This window comes from Simochromis diagramma, unplaced genomic scaffold (genome assembly GCF_900408965.1).
Source record: "Simochromis diagramma unplaced genomic scaffold, fSimDia1.1 OVJJ01000321.1, whole genome shotgun sequence".
In the NCBI taxonomy this organism is placed as follows: Eukaryota; Metazoa; Chordata; class Actinopteri; order Cichliformes; family Cichlidae; genus Simochromis; species Simochromis diagramma.
In genome coordinates this window covers 15,456,008-15,477,029 of record NW_024386772.1, presented here as the reverse complement: position 1 = coordinate 15,477,029, position 21,022 = coordinate 15,456,008, and the positions used below count along the sequence as shown (strand labels likewise).

At 40.4% G+C, this 21,022-nt stretch overlaps 1 protein-coding gene and 1 long non-coding RNA gene across 2 annotated transcripts; one reads left to right on the top strand and one right to left on the bottom strand.

Annotated features, from left to right (window-relative positions):
* Window positions 1-3,486: 3,486 nt before the first annotated feature.
* On the bottom strand, window positions 3,487-17,143 carry LOC120746440 (voltage-dependent calcium channel gamma-1 subunit-like). Its single transcript, XM_040051859.1, has 4 exons — window positions 16,296-17,143; window positions 6,256-6,330; window positions 4,168-4,305; window positions 3,487-3,761 (listed from the first exon to the last, which is right to left on the bottom strand). The coding sequence occupies exons 1-4, from the start codon at window positions 16,534-16,536 to the stop codon at window positions 3,529-3,531; spliced, it is 687 nt and encodes a 228-aa protein (XP_039907793.1). The 5' UTR covers window positions 16,537-17,143; the 3' UTR covers window positions 3,487-3,528.
* Window positions 5,373-8,415, top strand: LOC120746449. Its single transcript, XR_005698844.1, has 2 exons — window positions 5,373-6,360; window positions 7,084-8,415. It is a non-coding gene; the product is annotated as an uncharacterized LOC120746449 (long non-coding RNA).
* Window positions 17,144-21,022: the final 3,879 nt, after the last annotated feature.

Sequence of the window (21,022 nt, the reverse complement as noted above, 5' to 3'; positions counted from 1 at the left end):
AGACCTCAGAGATAAAAGTAATAATGTCTTCTTGTGTTCTTGAGTGAAGCATCATCGTTCAGGGATTTTGCTGCACCTGCACCAGCTGAATAACTCCGTGGCTGAGTGACTCACTGAGAAATAACATATAAGATGTAGACTGGTTTGTTTTTTTTGTTTGTTTTTTTGGTTAACATTTTGTTACAAAACGACTGCCATCAGGTAAAATCAGGCATTGGAGTTTTTGTTGTTGCAGAGATCATCTCTGATTCATTTCATCTGTGAAACTGAATAAAAAGCCACATCTTTCCGATCACGGTTTTCTTTAGACAGCTAAGATATAAAATTCTTCATCATTCGAATTACTATTTTACATTCAATGACAATACTTTAAAAAAACACGACTTATTCTAAATATTTGTGACCCCATAATGGAAAATAACCCCAACAAAAATGTGAATACTGCACTGGAATGGAAAAAAAAAAAAAGAAATCTTAATGGTCTTCCTGTTTTGTTTTTTCTTTTAAAATAACATTACTATCTGGAGCAAAACTGGAACAATGGCCGATCCCGTTTAAAGGTAGACAAAAGCTTTGGCTCTTCAGTTTGGACAGTTTTTGTCACTTGTTAATGCAACCAGCTGTTGTTAGGTAGCACTAGAACTATTGATAAATTATAATAATTATTATTAATAAATTAATCTAGATTTTTAAATGTTCACAACTGATAAGTTGTAAGTGAAAATCCCCTAAATAGTTAATAAATAAGCAGTGGATTGATAGGCTGGAGCTGCTGTTATGGCTTAGTCACACTGGAGTAAAAATAGTATGGCAACCTGTATACTCGTAAATGACTGGTTAAAATCAGCGGTTGCCTGGTGATTGCGCAGATTTTTATCTTTTTGGGGGGTTTTTATTTGGAGACCAAGATTGCAAGTAGCTGTGATGACCAGCTGGTTGCTCAGAGGTTGAACGTGCAACACCCTAAACCTCTTGGTGACCACTCTCCGTGACCACTTTCAGGATGATTGCACAGGCTACCTGGTGGGAGGAAACTGGTCTCCAAGTAACTGCGGTCTAACTTGGACTGAGTGCAAATAATTGCCTTCTAATTCATAAACACAGACAGATTGCCAAAACATTTCAGTCAACAGGGGACACGACTCAGCTGGTTGCCAACTGGTTTTATTCTGGTTATATTCTTATATAAACGTGAAGTTGCCGAGGGCGTATGTCATGCTGCTGGTAGATTGCTGTCCAGCAGCAACTATGTCACTATATGTCACTATTTGTGAATGTCTCTTTCATATCTACGAGGTTCTGGATGAATTCTGAATGTAAGTAGTTAATATGAATTTCTGTGTACATAAACAACAGGTTTGCAGCATACGGTAACACATTTGTGATTGCCATATTATCACAAACAGATGTAACTGCCAACTTGAACCTATTCAGCTGCAAACTGATAACAGATTGACTCCATCTTATTGCCATTTTATCACCGTCTTGATGCACCAAAGAGTGCGATTGGTTGCAGACCTGATCCCCCAGTTCATTCAATAAATCATACTGCATCCATTGAACACTGTATAATTTTGATCTTGCTGTGTTCTGCTGGTTCCCATAATGTGACTGCACAGACACCTTGCCCATCACTCATGCAGACAACTGAAGAAAAGAAACCACATTGTTCTAGTGTGTCACTAGTTTTCAAGTTTGGAAGATCAGTCTAGCATTTTATTCTAGGATAACTGTTTAGCTTACATACCTGAAACTAAGTATTGGGACCACCACCCAAATTCTTTATATGTCGAGTAAGATATTGCTGTTATATATAAATAATCAGCGATGTTCTTAAAATTGATGTTTGCAGTGTTTTAACTACTTTTTTCTGGGTCTCGACTAACAACAGAACATTTCTAACATACAAAGCACAGGCCAGAGGTTCAGCAGATATTATTGACAACAGTATGGATCAGAGCTGCTAGACCTAAATCACCAGGGATCTTGAACAGTGACTCAAAAATCAATGACTTATGTCAACAAGGGAGTATCCAGGATGCGGTGTCTCTCTCACGATGATCAATGGCATAGATCGATTGTAGAAAGTTGGAGGAATGAAAAGGCTGCCGACCATTACAACTCATTAAAGCGTGTAAGCTCACTCTTCCTATCTGTTGTGGTGGGGTACAGATTTAGTTCAGTCTTTCTTAAAAGAAAAAAAAAGTCAGTCTTTCTTTTTCTGATTTATTTGTCGAATTTCAGTATAATAATGCATTTGAAAATGATCTTACTTTAATAAGGACTCGATTTACTGCAGTTGGACAGTACTGGTGTTAGATAAATCACCGATGACCAGATACATTATGAATGTATATGTAACTGCCCAGCAGTTTGGACTTCTTTACAGGCTAATGTGTCACAAACAACTAAATGTGATGTACAAATGAAAAAGAATCTGTCTACACAGGACATAAAGAGCATTCCAGATGTTTTTTTTTAATGTGTTACTTCTTCCACATTTGTACAAAGCATACCATAATACTTTAGGCTGATTCATTCCTCAGTTATAGCCATCCACTTGTTGGATCCAATATCCAGTATTAAAAAATCAAACTGCTGATCTATTATATTTACACCTCATTAAAACCTGGCATTATATAGCCTCTTGACAGTGACCCCTGAAGACCCAGTCACACAGGCCTTGAGACTAGCTGGTGACGGCCTAGCAACCACTGGTGCCTGACTGATTGGTGAATTGTTGCTCGAGGTTTCTGGCTGTCACTGGGGTAAATTGGTCACACAGAACTATACAGTGTTGCACCAAAATCCTCCTTACAATTGCTTTGGTCAGTAAGACACTGCCTTGGCTGCCTGTAGTTTGTGTGAAAGATGCTGACATGTCGGCTCTAGCCAAATATATGCTAAGCAGAAAAACTTCAGACTTAATTTCCTTTAATGCAGTAACATTTCAGGAATGATTTACTGGTTGACATACAGACAAAAATGACGAAAAAAAAAAGCCTGGGACTGTTTGAAGGAATCCACTCTTCAGATGTCACACAGCTTTTGCCAATCATTGTGTGTCCAATCATTTATTTATTGTCACAACGATATTTACTTCTTTCATGGCTGATCTGGTACTGTAACATAAGTCATAGTTACTTGAAAATATGAATTTTAAGAAAAAAGTAATAGGAGCTTTTAGAAATACAGAATAAAGATGAGTCTTGGCAAATCAGTCTCAGATCTCAGATATAACTTACCTACTTTTAAACAGTTCTTGGTCCCAATTGTTCTACAACGTGTTGATATTTTGTGTTAATATTTTGGTAAACACTGAATGAAACCAATGGACGTGATCATGAGAAATGATGCAGAAAATCTTTTAATGCTTTGGAAAATTGATCGCAATAATAACAGAAAGAGAAAACATCTCCTTTCAGAGTAAAGTTGGTTATAGTTACAGTTGTTTGTGTGTGTGAGAGTGTGTGTGGTTTTTTTTTCTTTCTTTTTTTTTTAAAGATATAGCTGTTACATCACCTGTGGCTAATCTAAGGTGTCAGGCTCAGCGTCCATGCATGTCTCCCAGGGGTTACGTGGCATGTGAGGCATGGAGATGAGGAGCAGGGCGACTCCACTGAGGATGAGCAGCGTAAAGGAGGCACAGGCGCAGGTAAATGACCAGGAGTAGTAGTATTCAATCCAGATGGTCTCATCACTGGCGATCATGCGCTTCACAGACTGGCGCATTACTTCGACAGAGATGATGATGCAAAGGCCTGCGTGCCAGAAAGAGAGAACTGGTTATAATCGGCTTCAGAAAAAGCAGATGCTTCATTTGCATTCATGCCATTTGTGTTGTCAAGACGGTTCAGTCAAACGCTGTCACAGTTTCTCGTTTATACTAGAAGATTGTCAGTTTTATTTTAAGTTTGGAACAGATCGGCGCTCACACCAATCATAGGTAATTTAACACTTAGATATTTGAAATTGGCACCTCAGAGAAACATCAACTCTATCGGCATTTGACACCTCTCTCTCTCTGTCTCTCACAAACATGAAACAATTTTATTAACTCTGCATAAGTAACATTTATCACCAGTGAAGAGGGTGTGCAACACAATGACAATGACACAGCTCATATTGAGCTGTAAATACAAGGCAAAATCATCTGTAATAGCTGACCTGCAAAGGCAAAAAACATCCCAGCAGGCCGGAGCAGATAGTCCCGCCCTTTCCCAAAGGAGAAGATTACACACAGGGTGCCCAGGATCATGAAGAACAGACTGAAGATGGCAATGGCTGCTGCTGAGATATTGTACTCTGCAGAAAGAGAAGAAAAAAATTAGTAGAAATTAGTAAGAAGTAGATGAACGAAAAGGGGAAACGAAGAGAGGGAAAAATACAGTAAACACGGTCGTCTTTGAGAGCAGGGGAAGAAGAGAAAGTGGAGGTGATTAAAAACCGAGACAGTGGGTAGGAACAGAAGGGGAGGATTACAGTATCGTTTACATAATAATTGTTTCAGTACTGCGCTCAGCCGAGTTATGTCACAGATAATTAGCCTTTAAATTAGCCCCACTTTTAAAACAACAGCCATTTATCCAAACTGGCAATAATGCCGCTTGCATGACAGATAAGATACTGAAGGCTTATAACAAGATGATTAGAACTTGTCGCTCTCTTCCCGCCCTCTTCCTTTTTGTCTGTTTTCCAGATAAAGATAATCTATTCTTTTCTTCTCTGTAACACTCCAGCTGTGACTCAAATGATCCTTGGAGCGTCCTATTCCATTTCAGCTGGGGAATAACACCGAGTGTAAAACAACCTTACACTCCGTCTTTCCAGTGCAGGTTGTTTTTCAGGACTTTTGTCTGTCTGTGTGTATGAAGGTATGTGAATGCTTCCCAGTGTTTGTGCATTTCAGACACAGTTACGTGTTTGTGCCTCACTGCTGAGCAGGTGTTTTCAGACAGTCTGAATTTGATGTTGTTTCTTGTATTTTATTCTACGTAAAGTTTTCTGTTATAATTTATTTTTAGACTTTAAAAAATATCATATATATTGTTTATTGCATTTGGGGTTTTTTTGGTCTCAGTGTTGTAAGTGATGTTTCCAGCCATGCTTGTATGAAACATATTATAAATGCCTTTACATGGAGTCATATAAGCACCATAATAAAGCATGAATCTGTAGAAGGCAAACACAGCTCAATACACCATAAAAATCCACACATAAAGCAGTAACTATAGCCATAAACATTTTACATATATTTTTTTCATGTATTTCTGCACATATTATTATCATATGAAAGTATATTTATCTTGTATTATTCTACTACAAGATAAAACTATGAATTCTTGTTTTTCCCATTCATCTATTTTTTAAAATATTCTTGATATTAGCAAATTTCATTAGTGTTTACAGGGTACTGTAAATGTCCTGCCCTGTCTTTACACTATATGGACAAAAGTACTTGGCAAGCTACAAATTACACCTACAGGAGCTGCTCAGCCATTCAAACCCCTGCTACGAAGCTCCTGGCAGACAGTTTTGCCAGTGTTAAGGCTGCAGGAGGTTTGGGACTCTGCAGTCTTTGAGTCAGCAGAGTAACGGTGACTTATACACACCATGGCAACCCTGGTTTGCCTATTTGTGGCTAAACCCTTCCATATAACACAGCACTCAGTTGGTGATGGAAAATCTAGGAAGAGAGAAATGAGAAATTCAATGTGCTTTTTAGAGTGACCCATTTTTAAATAGATGTTTGTAAAGGCTGACTTCATGGCTAGATGCTTGATTTCATACACCTATGGAGATGGGACCTAAAGCACCTGAATTAAAAAACTGAGAATATATAGTGTATACTGTGTAGTGCATATATACATATACTGTACCCGTGGAGTGTACCTATAACGTTTATCTAAAGCAGTGTTCTCTAAACGTATATCTTTATGTCTGTGTGCAGTGTGTCTTTCTCTCTACCTGAAGTTAAAAGCATCAGCTTGTCATCATAAGAAGAGAGTCGCTTTTTCACTGAATCACATTTACTTTGAAAATACAAAAGGGATAAAAAGATCAAATCTGAGGCTGTAGAAGATTCATTTCTCATCTGATTTCTGAGCGAAATGGTGTGCACTGTATTTATGTTAAAGCTTTATCTTATTATATGGAAAATCAAAAGGCAAACCACAGATTTCTGCCTGTTTTTTTTTTCAGAGTTGGATGCTGTTGTAACACATGTAGCCTGTGTGGCTTTGAGGAAACACCCACCTTTCTGGGTCTTGACTTCAAAAACTTCAGCTTCCTCCCCCGACGTAAAGTGTTTGAAGTAGGAGCAGTTTTTTGCTGCAGAGTAAGAAAGGATGGGGAAAAGAGGTGAGAGAGAAAGAAAGAGGGAGATGAAACAGGAGGGTGAGACAATAGTGCAGACTGAATCCTTGTAGTCTGTTAGAAAACCATATGAATTAATTACACACACACACACACACACGTCTGGTTTGCTATCCTCGTGGGGACATCCCATTGACATAATGCTTTCCCTAGCCCCTAACCCTAACCATCCAAAATGAATGCCTAACCCTGACCCTTACCCTAAACCTAACCATAACCTAATTGTAACCCTGACACTAAAACCACATTTTGAGCGTGAAAATTGCTTTCAACCCAGAGGGGACCTGGATTTTGGTCCCCACGGTGCAGAAACTCCCCACCAGTATAGTAAATGTCAGATTTTGGTCCCCACACACGCACACGCACACATACATATACAAAGCTATGACAAACTAAACAGGGATCGTGGTTTGTTGCATTTCTACTAACCTAAACCTAGTTTTTGTCCATGCTGTGCTTTAAACTACTTTATTTATCAGCTATTATTCTATCAATAGACTTTATGAAACTCATGCCTTGTGTATCTAGAACTAATTTCACACACATGAAACACCTGATAATCATACTATACTGTAACTTGTAACTTTTTTGGAAGTTAATTATTGTTAATATAAATCTGTGTATTGTGTTCATATACAATGTTCTTGATTTATTACTTCTAACGAGCAGTATTCTGGACTTAAATCTTTATGTCCCTTTACTGTGAAGGATGGCAATTTTCACAGTACAGTCTGTGGGATGCTCTAACGACTCCAGTCCACACCAGAGCTGCCGATTGATCACACTGACAAAGCTGAACAGCTTCCACCTACGTAGATCTGGTAGCAAGGTAACATTACTGACTGACATTTTACAGTTATGACTGATACACTACATTAAATGGTGCATAAGACTATTGTGAGCACACAGTACTGCAAAAACAGTCTTGTTAGTTTTATCATCTGGAAATTTTGTAGATTTGCATGAACAACTGTTTTTTTTGTAATACTGTTGTGACAATGAACATCTAAACATCTAAACTCTGTGTGTGGCCATATGTAAAGTGGCAGCCCACAAGGGAGGTTGAGAATGAAGATCCTGTGGGACTTCTAGATGCAGATGGATCCAGATACAGATGATCAAGCTGATGATGGCTAACCAAGTGTGCATAGTAGTAGTCGACAAGCAGAGGAAGAAGGTCATAGTGACAGATGTAGCTATAACGAATCATAGCAACATCAGAAAAAAGGAAGATGTAAAGTCTGAGAAGTGCCAAGGGTGAGTGGTTCCATCAGATCCCACAAATGACATCTGAGATCTCTGTCCAGTAGAGCACAGTCCTAGGAACAGCAAAGATGCTGTGCAGGACCCTTAAACTCTCATGCCTCTGGTAAAGGACCCGTGTTTGAAGGATTAAGATCGCCCACAGGGTGAGTTGAAAATCTGATATATATTGCAAATAAAATGCTGTTAGGCTTTTAGGCATGTACATATTGTCAAGAAAACATACTAAAGCTCAAACTGAATAGGAAAAAAAAGGAAATCGAAGGAACAGATGGGCTGGTCTACTGGCATTTTCTCACACAACCATTTCTATGATTTGCAGAGAATGTCCAAAAAAGAGAATATATCCAGTGCCCTGGGTGAAAATGTCTCATCGATGCCAGAGGTCAAAGAAACTTGTTACAAACAAGGTATGCAGAAGAGCACTCTGACCACACAACACATTGAGCCATGACGCAAATAGACTACAGTAGACAATTTATATGGGCTCATCAAAACTGGAGAATAGAAGATTGGAAAAACTTTGTCTGGTCCGATGAGTCTCGGTTTCTCCCCCGAAATTCAAATGGTCAAGTCAGAATCTGACATAAACACCATGAAAGCATGGAGCCTTCCTGCCTTAGTTCAAAGTTTCAAACTGCTGCTGGTGGTGTAGTGAAGTGGGGGAAAGAGAAAGAAAGTAAGAGCTGGTACTTTAACTTGTGTTCTTACTGTCTTGGAGCAGCTGTGACCACATAATTTCCTTCCGGATTAATAAAGAATTCAGTTTCTGATTAATTTCTTGGCGCACCTTCGGTCCCTTAGTACCAACTTAGCAGTATTTAAACACCACAGCCCACCTGAGTATTCTTGCTGACCATGCCCATATGGAAAAGAGATATATATATATATATAAATCTTATAAAGTTTGTATCTGTCTTGTGTGAAACTTGTATGAAAAGCATACAAGAGTGAAAACAGATATAAGATCCCTTGAAAAATTATATAAATGAAACTTGTATGTTTTGGATCCTTACTAAAACAATATATGAAAGTAATGAGAAAGTGGCCACTTTCATGAGTAAATCATATAAGCCTTATATAATTCACTATATGAAGTAGGCCACATCTGATGCAAGTCTTTTATAAGTTTTTTCTTTTCCATATGGGTGTCCACCCATTTATGACCACAGTGTACCCACCTTTTAATGGCTGCTTCCAGGAGGATATTGAATCATGGCACAAAACTCAGATCATCTCAAACCGATTTCCTGAACATGACAATGACTCCACAGTCACCAGATTTCAGTCCAATTGTGCATCTTTGGGATGTGGTAGAACAGGTGATTTGGATCATGGATGTGCTGCAGACAGATCTGCAACAACTGTGTGATGCAATAATGTCAATACGGACAAAATCTCTGAGGAATGTTTCCAGGACCTTATTGAATCTATGGCATGAAGAATTAAGGCAGCAATGAAGTCAAAATGAGGTCCAACCTAGTACCAGCTAGGCATACCTTATAAGGTGGCTGGTGAATTTATGTAAATTAAATAAAAAGAAAGTTGTCCCAAGTTTGCTTCTTTCTTTTACAGGTAAGCTAATTTAGACCGTAAAATGCTGGCATTCTGCAAATTAATGCTAAGTGGTCGATTAAGGACATATGAAAACAATTCAAAAACAAACAAACAAACTTAATGTATAAATAAGAAACGGCCCTCCATGTCGTTTGATGGTGACCACTACAAAAAGGTCGGCGTCAAATATTCTCTGCTGCACGGTTCTGTGGCGTCCTTAATACTCACAACACTTAAAAAATCAACAATGATAATGGCTGAAGTTCCTCTTTGGCTTTATGATCCCAGTATGCTCAACACCCCCTCCAAGTCATAGCAGTGTTCTGTGGCGTGCCATCATCTTAGAATAAAGTTTATACTTAAATCCTTCACTGTCTCCCCTGTTGGCTGTATTCCTCTGAAATGAGTTCACACCGATTTCTACAAGGGAATGATGCATCTCTGCACTTTGCTTGCCCAAACTCTACTCCTTTGACCACAATCTTTAAAATAACCTCATAGCTGTAGAAAAATGATTCCTGGGTGCAGTCATTTCCCACACATTTATCTATTTGTTGCCTCTGAAGGCAGCTTGGCTCAGAGCGAGAGGTGGAGTGGACCTTAAAGGCCAAGTGAGTGTCCCTTCGTTCCCTTCTCGCTGAGATTAAACCCATAAAGCAGACAGGTGCTTTCTCTGTCTACACAGAGATGGACAATGTTTGTGTGCCGGTGTCTGCCTATATGTCTGCGTGTGTGTGTGCATGTACTACGTGTGTGTACCAGGCAACAGTGGGGCTGTTTGTTACTCGGGATGAGAAAGAATCACTAAAGAGGTAACCTAGCAACAGGCTGCTGCAGGTCTTGGCTAGCCTGAATGCTATTTGCACATGTAAAAGCATATCAAGGGGACTGTGCTCGTACGTGTGAGCGTGTGCATGGGTGTGTGTGTGTGAGGCTGGAAGTGGGGGCGAGGTCAAAGTGCAGCACAGACATTATACAGATATTATTAAAACAATATATTATATAATACACAATAAATTCTTTTTATCGGTCATCTCTCATTAAGCGTCTTTACCTGTGAGGCTAATCTAATCTGACTTAATATGTGTTTTTGTGTGGCTGTGAGATTTTCTCCTGTCTCTCTGAAGACCATTATCTGCCTTCCACACAAAGATAAGACAAATAAAAGACCCTTAGAATTACGCAAAGAAGCTCCAAAAGACAAAACTGCTCTTTAATTGTTTTATCCTGATTGAGAGTTTCAATGTTGAAAGTAATAAAAAAGGATTGTTGCTAGTCCTCTGAAGCTTCCCCGTCTGTTTGCGGTTTATGTGGATAACAGTGATTTATCCCCTGAAATTTGCTGCACTTTTAAGTAAGTCTTTGATTTCAGTCTGTTTTCTTCTATTAGCTGTCACTAGCTGCTCGTCAAAAAAAACAAAACAGTTGAATATTGTCCAACTGCTGCCCCCTAAGCGCCAGACATTCGCAGACATTTTTATAGCCTGTGTTGTGTTTTCAGGCTGTTACAGACTTGAATTCAGACAGATACTTCCAATAATTAAGTGTTGATTAGAGATCTAAAACATCTCATCATACAAACACAGCGAGTCAGGTTGAACCTGATTCAAAAGCAAAGTTCAGTAGATGCTTGATCACACCTAGCTGTCTACATTCATCTAATGCATTAAACTGATGTGTGAAATGGTCATAATGACACAGCCACTCCATTTCAACATAATAGACTTGAGAACGCTGGATGCTTTCTCTGCTTTGGGCCAGATTCTGCAAACCCTATAAAGTATATAGTCACGATGCTGCTTTTACATGAGCAAGACAGCTTGGAGAAATAGCTTAACAATCTAGATGGAACACAAATGGTGACAATACAAAGTCATTAAAGAGCAATGTATTGTTTTTCCCTCCAGTGTGGGCAGGATTTAACAGTGCTCAGTCTCCATTCTAACAAGCTGATGACCTCTGTGGAAAGCATGGAAATAATAGAGCCTCATTGTTAATGTTGCAGCATGGAGCTGTAGCTACGCACAATGTTACGACACTTTCAATTAAAATTTAATCTAATTCCAGTAACCCTTGGGGAGTGAAAGTTTATGAAACACACTGTAGCACACAACTATAAGTGCGATTTTATGTATTTTAAAAATAATACACAGATGTATGTGCAATAAATCTGGAAAAATACAGGTTGATGGTTAACAAACTAAGTCATCATTATGACTTGTATATCTAGTACCTAACAGATATTTCACATTATGATCTTTCAACTGCATTTTTTATATTGTAAAAGCTTTAACAGAACTTGTTTGTAGCTTCAAAGTTAAATCAGAGCCTCAGATTTTTTTTGTTGTTGCAAAAGTAGCATGCCAGTCTGCACATAATCATTTTTGTTACATTATGTGATTTGCTGATTCATTGGAAGAAAAAAAAGATCATACCACATAATTAGAAAAACTCAGTGTTAGAAGATGAAAAGTCCAGAGAATAAATCTCTCTTTTCCTCATTGCTTAAAACAGACAGAAGACAGGGCGGGCAGCTCAACACATTTTCTATCCGAGGTGTCAAAAGCCGCCGGCATCGTGGAGATATGCATACGTGATTCATCAAAGCAATTTAACCGCACTGCTGATTTGTGCGTGCCAAAAAATTGTAACTTCTGTTGCCAAGTTACGGTTACCCTGTTGTTAGTATGATTGCAATCCAGCACAAACATTAACATTTTGAATTTTAGCAAAAGCACGCTGCCCACAAATAGTTAAAAAAAAAACCCAAATCAAGCACGATGGTTAATCTAAACAGTGAGCATTCACAGAAGAAGAGAACATCTGGGTGCGTATCATCGACCTTGCAGTCAGGGTAATGTGGAGATTTAGTTCCAGGGGAGAGTGATTAGGACGAGCTATCGCCTGTCATTTTAGTTTCACCTCTTTCCATTAAACTCTGCTGCTGCCACCTTCTATCTTTGATGTTCAGCTTCCAATTTACCCATTCCTTACTCTTCATCCTCCTCGCTCTACCTGTCACTATGCCCGTTTCTCTCTTCCACCTTAGCTCTTCCTTTCAATCTTCCTCCAGTTAAGCATTCCTGTGGTTTTTGCACTACGGTTAAACAGAATTACTTCTATGTTTTTAAACATAATAATCTAGAAGATTGTACAGAATTTGCTGCAGGATTGTCAAAGAAAACATAATATTAGGTAATTAGGAAACTGTTCTGGTTTTCTAGCTAAACAGAGCGACCGGGTAGTTCTGGGTCAATGTGAATGGGATGTATCATGGTGGTATTTGAATGGCTATTCCGCCTGAGCACCGGTATCTGGGACAAAACAGCACAGGAGAGTCCTCACTACCCTCATGTCTCCTGTGTGTGTCCTGACCTTTATTATGAAATTCAAAACAGTAAAGTTTCTTAGTCCTCTGCTCATCCTGCAAGCGACACCAGCCCTGAGCTCTGTAATTTCTTTTTATATATTTCTAATTTACATATCGTGGAATGATTCATCTGAAATTTTGAAGCTGTGAGTTGTTTTCTGAATACCAAATTCCAGCGACACACCTCCGCAGTTTTGGGCTCTGCGCTCAGAGCGTGGTTGGAAAGAAAGAGAAAAGAGTGGCTCAAGGTGATGTTGGTGCTACTGTGTCTACGAATCGAGGGCATTTGAAAGGCACTGTGTCAGAGGCAAGCTTTTAAACTTGAAGGTGTTTTTTGGAGCTCCAAAAAAACACCATGATGGTTGACCTCTTGGAAGCAGTAAAACATCATTGATAATGAACTCTTCTCCCTCGCTTCTCTGAGCACATATGTGAAGGAACACATACGTGCGCACAAAAGCACCATTTGCGCTCTTGATTTCCCAGCCGAGCTGCATGATGCGATCCATAAAGGGTTTGTTTGGTTTTTACAGCACTCAAGCTGTCATGCGTCATTTGTGGGAAGCTAATTTCAAAAGTCATTTGGGTTCACTGCTTTGCTGCCGCTGTTACGCAACCCCTTTCGCAAAAGCTGTGTAATTGTGTCTATATGAAAAAAGGGGTTTGTGTACGCTCCTCATGACGACTGACTCCCCCTCTGTTTGGGGAAAATGCAAATCTGTGTTATTAAGTCCAATAACTGCTACTTGCTTGGGTATACTCTTCATCAAGGATGTAATCTGTTATAGTGCACTCATGAGCAACCTGTTTTTTTCCTTCTTTTTCTGCTTGACACATTAAATTTAGACGCAGATAAGGTAACACAGGTGTTAGCCAGTCAGCCCCTCTGCTTGCTTTTGCTTGCCTTCAGAATCTGGCATGCTTGTACACACTCCACATATTTTGGTGTCATATTTGTCGCCTGGACTAATAAATCCTAAACTATCAAAGTAATTAATTAGAACTGCATGGCCAGCCACACTAATCGGATTTTAGCTGTTGTCTGCAATCAATTAGAACAGTCAAATTTACTTTTCAAGGCAGACCTAGTTGCACGGTTTTGTTGCCTGGCTTTTTAAATTCAAACAAAAAACCCCTTATGTAAAAAAAAAGACACTCGAGTATTTTAGGCACATACAATGTGCGCTCTACCTAAACCCTCACCGCTCAGCCTCGTAGCACTCCATCAAGAAACAAGAAGACCTCTGAAGGCAGAGAACGGCTGTTACTTCCGCAGTCCTCTCTCGCCTCATGTCAAACTGCGCAGACCTGGCAGACTGACCTGGTGGATGGAAGTGGAGAAAAGCATCTCAGAGGATGCGTTTTGACACCTTTTCCTGGGCACTGGAGCGGGTCAGTCAGCCTGGTAAGGATGTTCAGTGACACAAAGCACAAAATAGGCTGACCAATCAGCGTCTTGCCCTGCGTCGTCTTTGGATTACAGTGCATAAAAGGAAGCTAGAACTAGAGAAGCACCGCCATGCCAACAGAGAGCAGCAGGGTCACAAATGAGAAGAGATGGGCTTGTGTAACCAAAACTATTCAGCCTGGCGTGGGAGTAAAATGCTAGAGCAACCACACACCAAAATCTCTAGATCTTTTCAGTTGATATAAGAGTGACTCATTTTCTCTCATTACCCAGATGTGAAAGCATCATGGTGGTTGTGGGAATGTAGCCAAGGGGTGTCTGACAAAACAGCTGGTAGATATTTTTTGTTTCTCACTGCAGACCCGGAGAAATGGAAACAAACTTAAGGCTAAGCTGAACTCTTGGTGTGGCGCCAGAGAAGCACTTGAGATTTCGCACAAATATTCCGACACTGTTTTAGTGCTTCTGTCAGGCTGTGATGGCTGTGACTGGATCATTTGTCATACTACATGCTGCCCTTCATGCATTCCACAGGTGACTGACTTGTCCACGAGGAAAACAAATCCCCAGCAAAGGTCTTAAACAAAAATGTATCCGTGACTATTTTTGCAAGGTGTTCAGATTTTTATGACAGGTAGCTGTCACACTTCTTTTCCACCTGCCTTTTGCCTCCACCTCAATTCGCATGAGATACATGCAGTAAAATAAGGTGCAGCATCATCTTTCCTGACAGAAAGTCCCATCTCTCTCCTCCACCTTCAGACTCTCTAAAAGAGCACCCAGTCTCGCTCTCTCCACATGGGCATTCCTGCCTTTACACGCCCAAGCAATCGTCTGTTTCTTTCCCCCCAAGTCTTCTTCATTCCTCCTGAGTCTCCCAGGTGTACTCTAACTCATGAGCTGGAGCGGGAAGCCACACTTCATTAAGGCCTGCGCTGATCCTGAGGTGCTGAAGCCGGAGGCAAAGTCAATGACAGAGTCAGAGCGAAATCTTTCAGTTAAGCTGCAAGGCACGCACACACAGCCAGAGGCCAGGGAGAGACACTCTTTACCCCCAGGGCTGGCTCTGTTCAGAGAGAGTTTCTAATTAAAGACTTTTTTTTTGGTGGAAAAAGAGTCTTAAATAAAAGCTTGACTTGTGTTTTTGACTTATTTTCAGAGTTACAGTATGAAATGTTACGCAAGTATCCAAAAGGACTTCTAAAATGACTTTGAAAATTACCTGACTTTTTGACAGATTTTGCACCATCTTTGACTCTCTTGTACTTTTGCTTTCTTTTTTTTTAATAGCTTGCAATTAATGGAGTTCTTTCCACAGCTGAGTGAATTTAAGCATCCTTCAAAACGCTGTTTATCAGTGGCATCAGAAAAAAATCCTTAAAAATGGCTCTCTAGACAGTTATATGTCTATTTTGATCAAAGCCAGTTGCAAATCTGTTTTGACACTATGAGTCAGACAAGACAAAAGAGGTATCAGTTAAAAAGCATCCAAGCTTTCAGTTTAATATAGAAAGAGTCAGACGGTATTTTGACAAATGATGTAAGACTATGCTGTTTTCTGAGAAACAGCAGGGAAATTAGAGGAAAAGGCTGTGAGGTAAACTGAGTTTTATTTCTCTTTGTACTCTGAAGGTTGAAGAGCCCGAACGGAACAAAATCAACAAAGTCGTGTTAACTGTGAAGTACGGCAAAAAATAAAATAAAAACTCCATTCACACTTCCGTTGCGAACTTGACTTCAGCCGTTGGAATGTGCTTAATTGGCAGTCTGTTCAGTGACTTCCTCTGAGGAAGATAATAATGGTTCGCTGGGAAGCTGGTCATAGAGCTGTTAAACATTCAGTCCAAGCACATGTCCGTGTGTGTGTGAGTTTGTGTGAATGCATGCACACATGCCAGCACGTGCCAACATATGTGCTGGCATGTGGCATTGTATGCGTGTGAAAGGAGAAAATAGAGAAAGGGACAGCTGCACAGATGGAAAAAAAAAAAGCTGACCAGCACTGCTGCACGCTCACACTGACACTTGAGCCTCACACGTTTAGAGAATGGGAAAAGGTTTGTTTCCAGTTCCTCCTAAGAATAGTTTTAGGAGGAATGAATTTTTTTCTTGGTATTTTATCTATTCAATTATATGGTTTTATAAAGCTCTAATTATTATTCACCAATTCCAATCCACATGTCACAAAGTTTTCATCTTCTCACTATAACTCCTGGAAACTCAAGCCAGGAAAGCTTTCCATCAGCTACCACACAACAAAACCACAAATCAGATTAAATTAAAGATAAATAAGACATGAAGATCACCTTGACCTCAACTTACCTCCAGGTAAGCTGATTGGCCCGCAGCCTTTGCCCTGAGGGTCCTCTTCCACGATGAAGATGCTCTTCTTGCAGAGCCTCCAGAGGCCAAAGTGGGCCGCCTCGCAGGTGGCGTTGAGCTTCTCCACCCGGGGGCTGAGCACAGCCCAGTGGTCAGTCACCACCGCCGCCAGCATTGCTGACATGCCGACGACGATCACCACGGATGTGATTTTGACCTTGGTCGCCTGCTCCTCGAACATGTTTGTGGTCTTTTCCGAGCCAATGACGCAGGTTTGCACGTCCCTGCGAGTGTGCGAGTCAGTCAAGGTTGTCTTTGTGCTGTTTTTCTTCAGGTCCTTGGTGTCAGATGTTGACTCTGGAGGTTCCCACGTCCTGACTAAAGCTTCACTTCACTGCTGGTGTCCTCTCCCCTCTCCTTCTCTCCAAGGCTCTTTCTTTCTCATTCTCTGCTTTCTGCCTGGTGGTTGGTAAAAAGGGGCCAGATAACAGTGCCCTAGTTTCTACCTCGCTCCTCTCTTCCTCTCCCTCCCTTGTCGCCTTTAGTGAGCTGAGGCCATTCAAATATAAGTAGATGATGCACCTGATAGAGCTGACACCTGTACATTAAACACTACCCACCAAGTGGGTTAAGATCAGATGCTTTCAGTTTAAGTTTTGCTACAGTCTGTTGATCATCTGTACTTTTGCAGTTTGACTGCAACATCAAAGATGATACAGTAAAAAATCTCCAGCAAATGTTGACAGTGCTTTTCAATATTTCACTGATATGCCAAATACAGATCAATCCATCATTTATCCAGAACATTCACTCTCCCATCTCTCTGTCGTATTCTTATTCAGTCCAATCCATTTCCAGCTCAATTGTCTCAGGCTCTCTGTGCCAGGGGACTCCCAAGGCAAAGATGTCCTCTATTAGTTGTCTTCTGAATAAGCTGATCTACTTATTTAGCCAATCAGAAGTCAAGGTTTGACCCAAGGGTCCCACCTGACGCCAGCAGCTGATCCAGATACAGAAAAACACAAAAGGAGCCTCTAAAATTTGGGGTTTATTCGACTGACAGAAGAGTGTTATTTAACACACGTGTGTGTGTGTGTGTGTGTGTGTGTGTGTGTGTGTGTGTGTGTGTGTGTGTGTGTGTGTGTGTGTGTGTGTGTGTGTGTGTGTGTGTAAAGACTGAAAGCCTACAGGTGTCTTTGGAAAGCTGCACACAGAAGTGTTTTCATCATACCCCAAATCTGATTTTATACAAAATGCTTTTAGAGGTGTAACCAAAAAACAAAATATGACACTGTTTGAAGATGGGAAAAATCTGGTAAAGCCTGATGCACTTCAAAGGCACAATCAACCATTTTCCTATGAAAGGCTTGAATAAATGGACATGCTTTTAATAAACCACTGTGACCCACATTAGACAGGACTCTGGCCCATTTTCTGTCCTGCAACACTCACACAGCTCTGCGCTATTAAACCACTAAAAGGCAAAACATTAAACCAAGAGCAGACAAAAAAGAAAAAGTCAGGGGAAAGTCGCTTGAGAGGATGAAGGATATAATGCTGGCACACCAGTCTGATATCTCAGCTTCTTAGAAATGAATTTAATGTGTGAGGATCAGAGTGTTTTGTAGCCATCAGTAACTAACTCAACCTAGAAATTGATCATAAAAGATAAATCATCTCCTATCTGTCTTAAATAAAGAACACCCACTGTGGGGGGCGAGAGGAGATGAAAAACAGTTGTGTTCATTATCGCATCTCACCTGCAGCGAAAACTGCTTTTTCTCCCAAAGGGCCAGTCGCTTGTCAAGTCTGTGAGAGCAGCCACTTGTCTCTAACTGTGTAATAATAGTGTCTTTTGGTGCTTCCTGTCTTGCAGCGTGGCCCTCTGACCTGCTTCATTTGCTCGCGATCCCCCCGGTGACTGTGGAGAGACCAAACACCTCACAGCGGCGCAGTCTCTAAGCAACAGCCGTGTCATACTGGAGGGATCACCCCATGCCAGTCGACCGGCGGGGAGAGACACTGAAAAGAGATGACAGCATCTGGCAAGAAGGCAGCTCTGACTCACTTGTGAGTGCCACTCGATGGATTGTTATCAGCATTACCGGGAGTATCACATGTGAGCCGTCAGTGCTGGAAATGTACAATGACAGTAACGAAACGTACAAAAGCACCTCTCCTGAAATCAAGACTGCCACGTCTGAGCTCAGCAGTGATTAACTTCAATTATGGCAGCCAGCTTCCTTGTTAGAGTTTTTATTCCGGGATGAAAAACAACCTTAATTGGTGGCTAATTTTACCCATACCAGACTAGATTGCACAGCCTTCAGAGGGACCCAACTGTATTCATTTCCTAATGACAGGCAACATTACTCAAGCTAAATTAGATTACCCATGCCCCAAGGCCATTTCTATGAAGGTCATGTTAATATTCTTCTATAAAACGATAGGATTGGATACAACGCACGTTCGCCTCGGTGGCACCACCCTCACGTTTTTGTCTTGTTCTAGCAAAAGCTTTGACCATCGATTTATGGGGCAAGGTTTAGCTAAGGTGATTTGGGATGGTGAATTGTGAGTTAATTGTGAGCATGGGTTGAAGAAAAATAAAATTAGACTGAAATTACAAAGGGTTGGTTTAGCTGCTGTACAGCAACATCAGATATTAACATCTGAAGACAATTCCCCTAATTAGATTAAAATGAACCAACACCAGTGTAATTACACCTATAAATGAGTAATGCAGTTTTCATTTTGGATGCGAAGCTAAATGTGGAGTATCTCACTGTGTATCCACCAGCACACATGATGCAGATATTCCATATATGGTGTATTGTGCAGTAATAGCAGCTACAACACATTTGACAAAATACATAGCCTTTTGGAAATGAGGAAGAAAATATGGGCAGCTTTATTTAGCATCACCAATTCCTCTCCTTTGCTCACAGACTGAATCAGCCGGGTGACTCTTGATATATATATTCTTAAAAATTGCTTCATTTGTCCAGGTGGTATCGCTGTGAGTGAGAGTGCAGCAGCTTTTCAACATTTTGATCTAAGAGCTCTGCCATCAATGTGATTCCTGCTGATTTATTTCTTTGTCAAACAATGTGGAGCCTCCAAGGCTGAAGTGGCTCATAGTTTATTCAAGATGACAGTGATTCAGTCTCATGCAGCTGAATAGAAGAGGCATTTAGGACTCTGAGAAGGTCAGACAAACATCTGAATGAACCATTGAACTTTCATTGAAAAACAAGCTGCATGAAGAGGATTGCATGTGGCTGTAAATAGCTGATAAATTTGCTTTACTTGCCAGCATAGCAATGATGCAGTTGTCCCTTAAAAATCTGGTAACGTTTTGATTTTGTTTGCTGCTGTTTCACCCCCCTTTTTTTGCTAAATTGTGAATGTTTATTATCACAAAATCAACAGGTTCAACGTCAGAATGACTAATCAACGAGTAGGAAGAGAAGGCAGTGTACCTGCAGCAAGCAGTGCAATCAAAGCTGTCTGCTAACATGTCGCAAGTCTCTGATGCAAATTCTAAAAATCAGATCATCAGCGGCCACATGACAAATAAGCAAGGATCGTGCTTGTTAAGTAAACTCATGGAGACTAAATCTCTGTGTAAACTTCTTAAATGGGAACACAGACAGGTGGCACTCAAAGAAACCTCAAGAGAAATCTCTGACAGAACATTGTCCCTATAAGACTACTTTAAAAAGGTATGAAATTAACTTGCAAATAGTAGATGACTAACTCTACCTCCTGAACTATAGCACCTAAAATGCACTTGATTAACTGATCCTCAGCTTTTATAGAGAGAACCACTATAAAAGCTGAAGTTTTGACAGTTTGCTGCTCTGAAGCATTCAGGTGTGCATTAACACAATGCTACAATCTTCCCAGGAGTGGATGTCTCAGCAAATTTGCCCCAAGGTCAGACCATGCAATGTTCAGAGAAACTGCAACAAACCCAAGAGCTTTATCTCAGACTCTTCAGGCCGGCGTTAACACCTTGAATGTTAAAGTTCATGACAATCAAGTCAGTAAAAAAAGTCAGTTTGGGAGGGTTGCAGGAGAACGCCTCTTCTTCTTTAACTTTGCAAACCACAAAACCATGAGGCCAAAAGTGGAGAAGCACAGTGCCATGTTTCGTGAAAATCAAACACAGCATATCAGCACAAACACATCATAACTGTCAGGCACGCTGGTGGAGGGATGATGATTTGGGCTTGTTTTACAGCCACAGGACCGGGGCACCTTGAGTTGACTATGATCTCCTCTGCATACCAAACTATGCTAGAGTCAGCTGTGAGGCCAGCTGTCCAACAGCTAAATCTTGGCTGAAACTTGGCCATGTAACAGGACAATGACGACAAGCACAGCAGAAAAGAAAAAAAAATTGCAAGGCCCAGTCAAAGTCAGGACCTTAACTTGAGTGAAATGATGGCGGGACAGAGAGAGCTGTGCATATGCAAATGCCCCAAACCTCAATGAACTGATGCAACACAAGATAAGTGGGTCAAAACTCCTCCACAGTGATGTGAGGGGCTGATAAAAATCATGATTATGCCAGGTTACTATGCAGCAGTTCATAATAATAACACACTGTTGAGGAATGGTTAAGCATTACTTAATACTTAATTCATTATTTAAAAGTATAAACTAGTATTTTACTAATGATTAATAGTGTGTAGTTATTATAAAGTGTAACCAGTTATAGC

Coding starts and splice junctions, on each gene's coding strand:
- LOC120746440 (XM_040051859.1), bottom strand. CDS start 16,536: ATGTTCGAGGAGCAGGCGACCAAGGTCAAAATCACATCCGTGGTGATC. Junction 6,331..16,295: donor GCCAATCAGCTTACCTGGAG/GTAAGTTGAGGT, acceptor CTTACTCTGCAG/CAAAAAACTGCTCCTACTTC. Junction 4,306..6,255: donor TGAAGTCAAGACCCAGAAAG/GTGGGTGTTTCC, acceptor CTCTTTCTGCAG/AGTACAATATCTCAGCAGCA.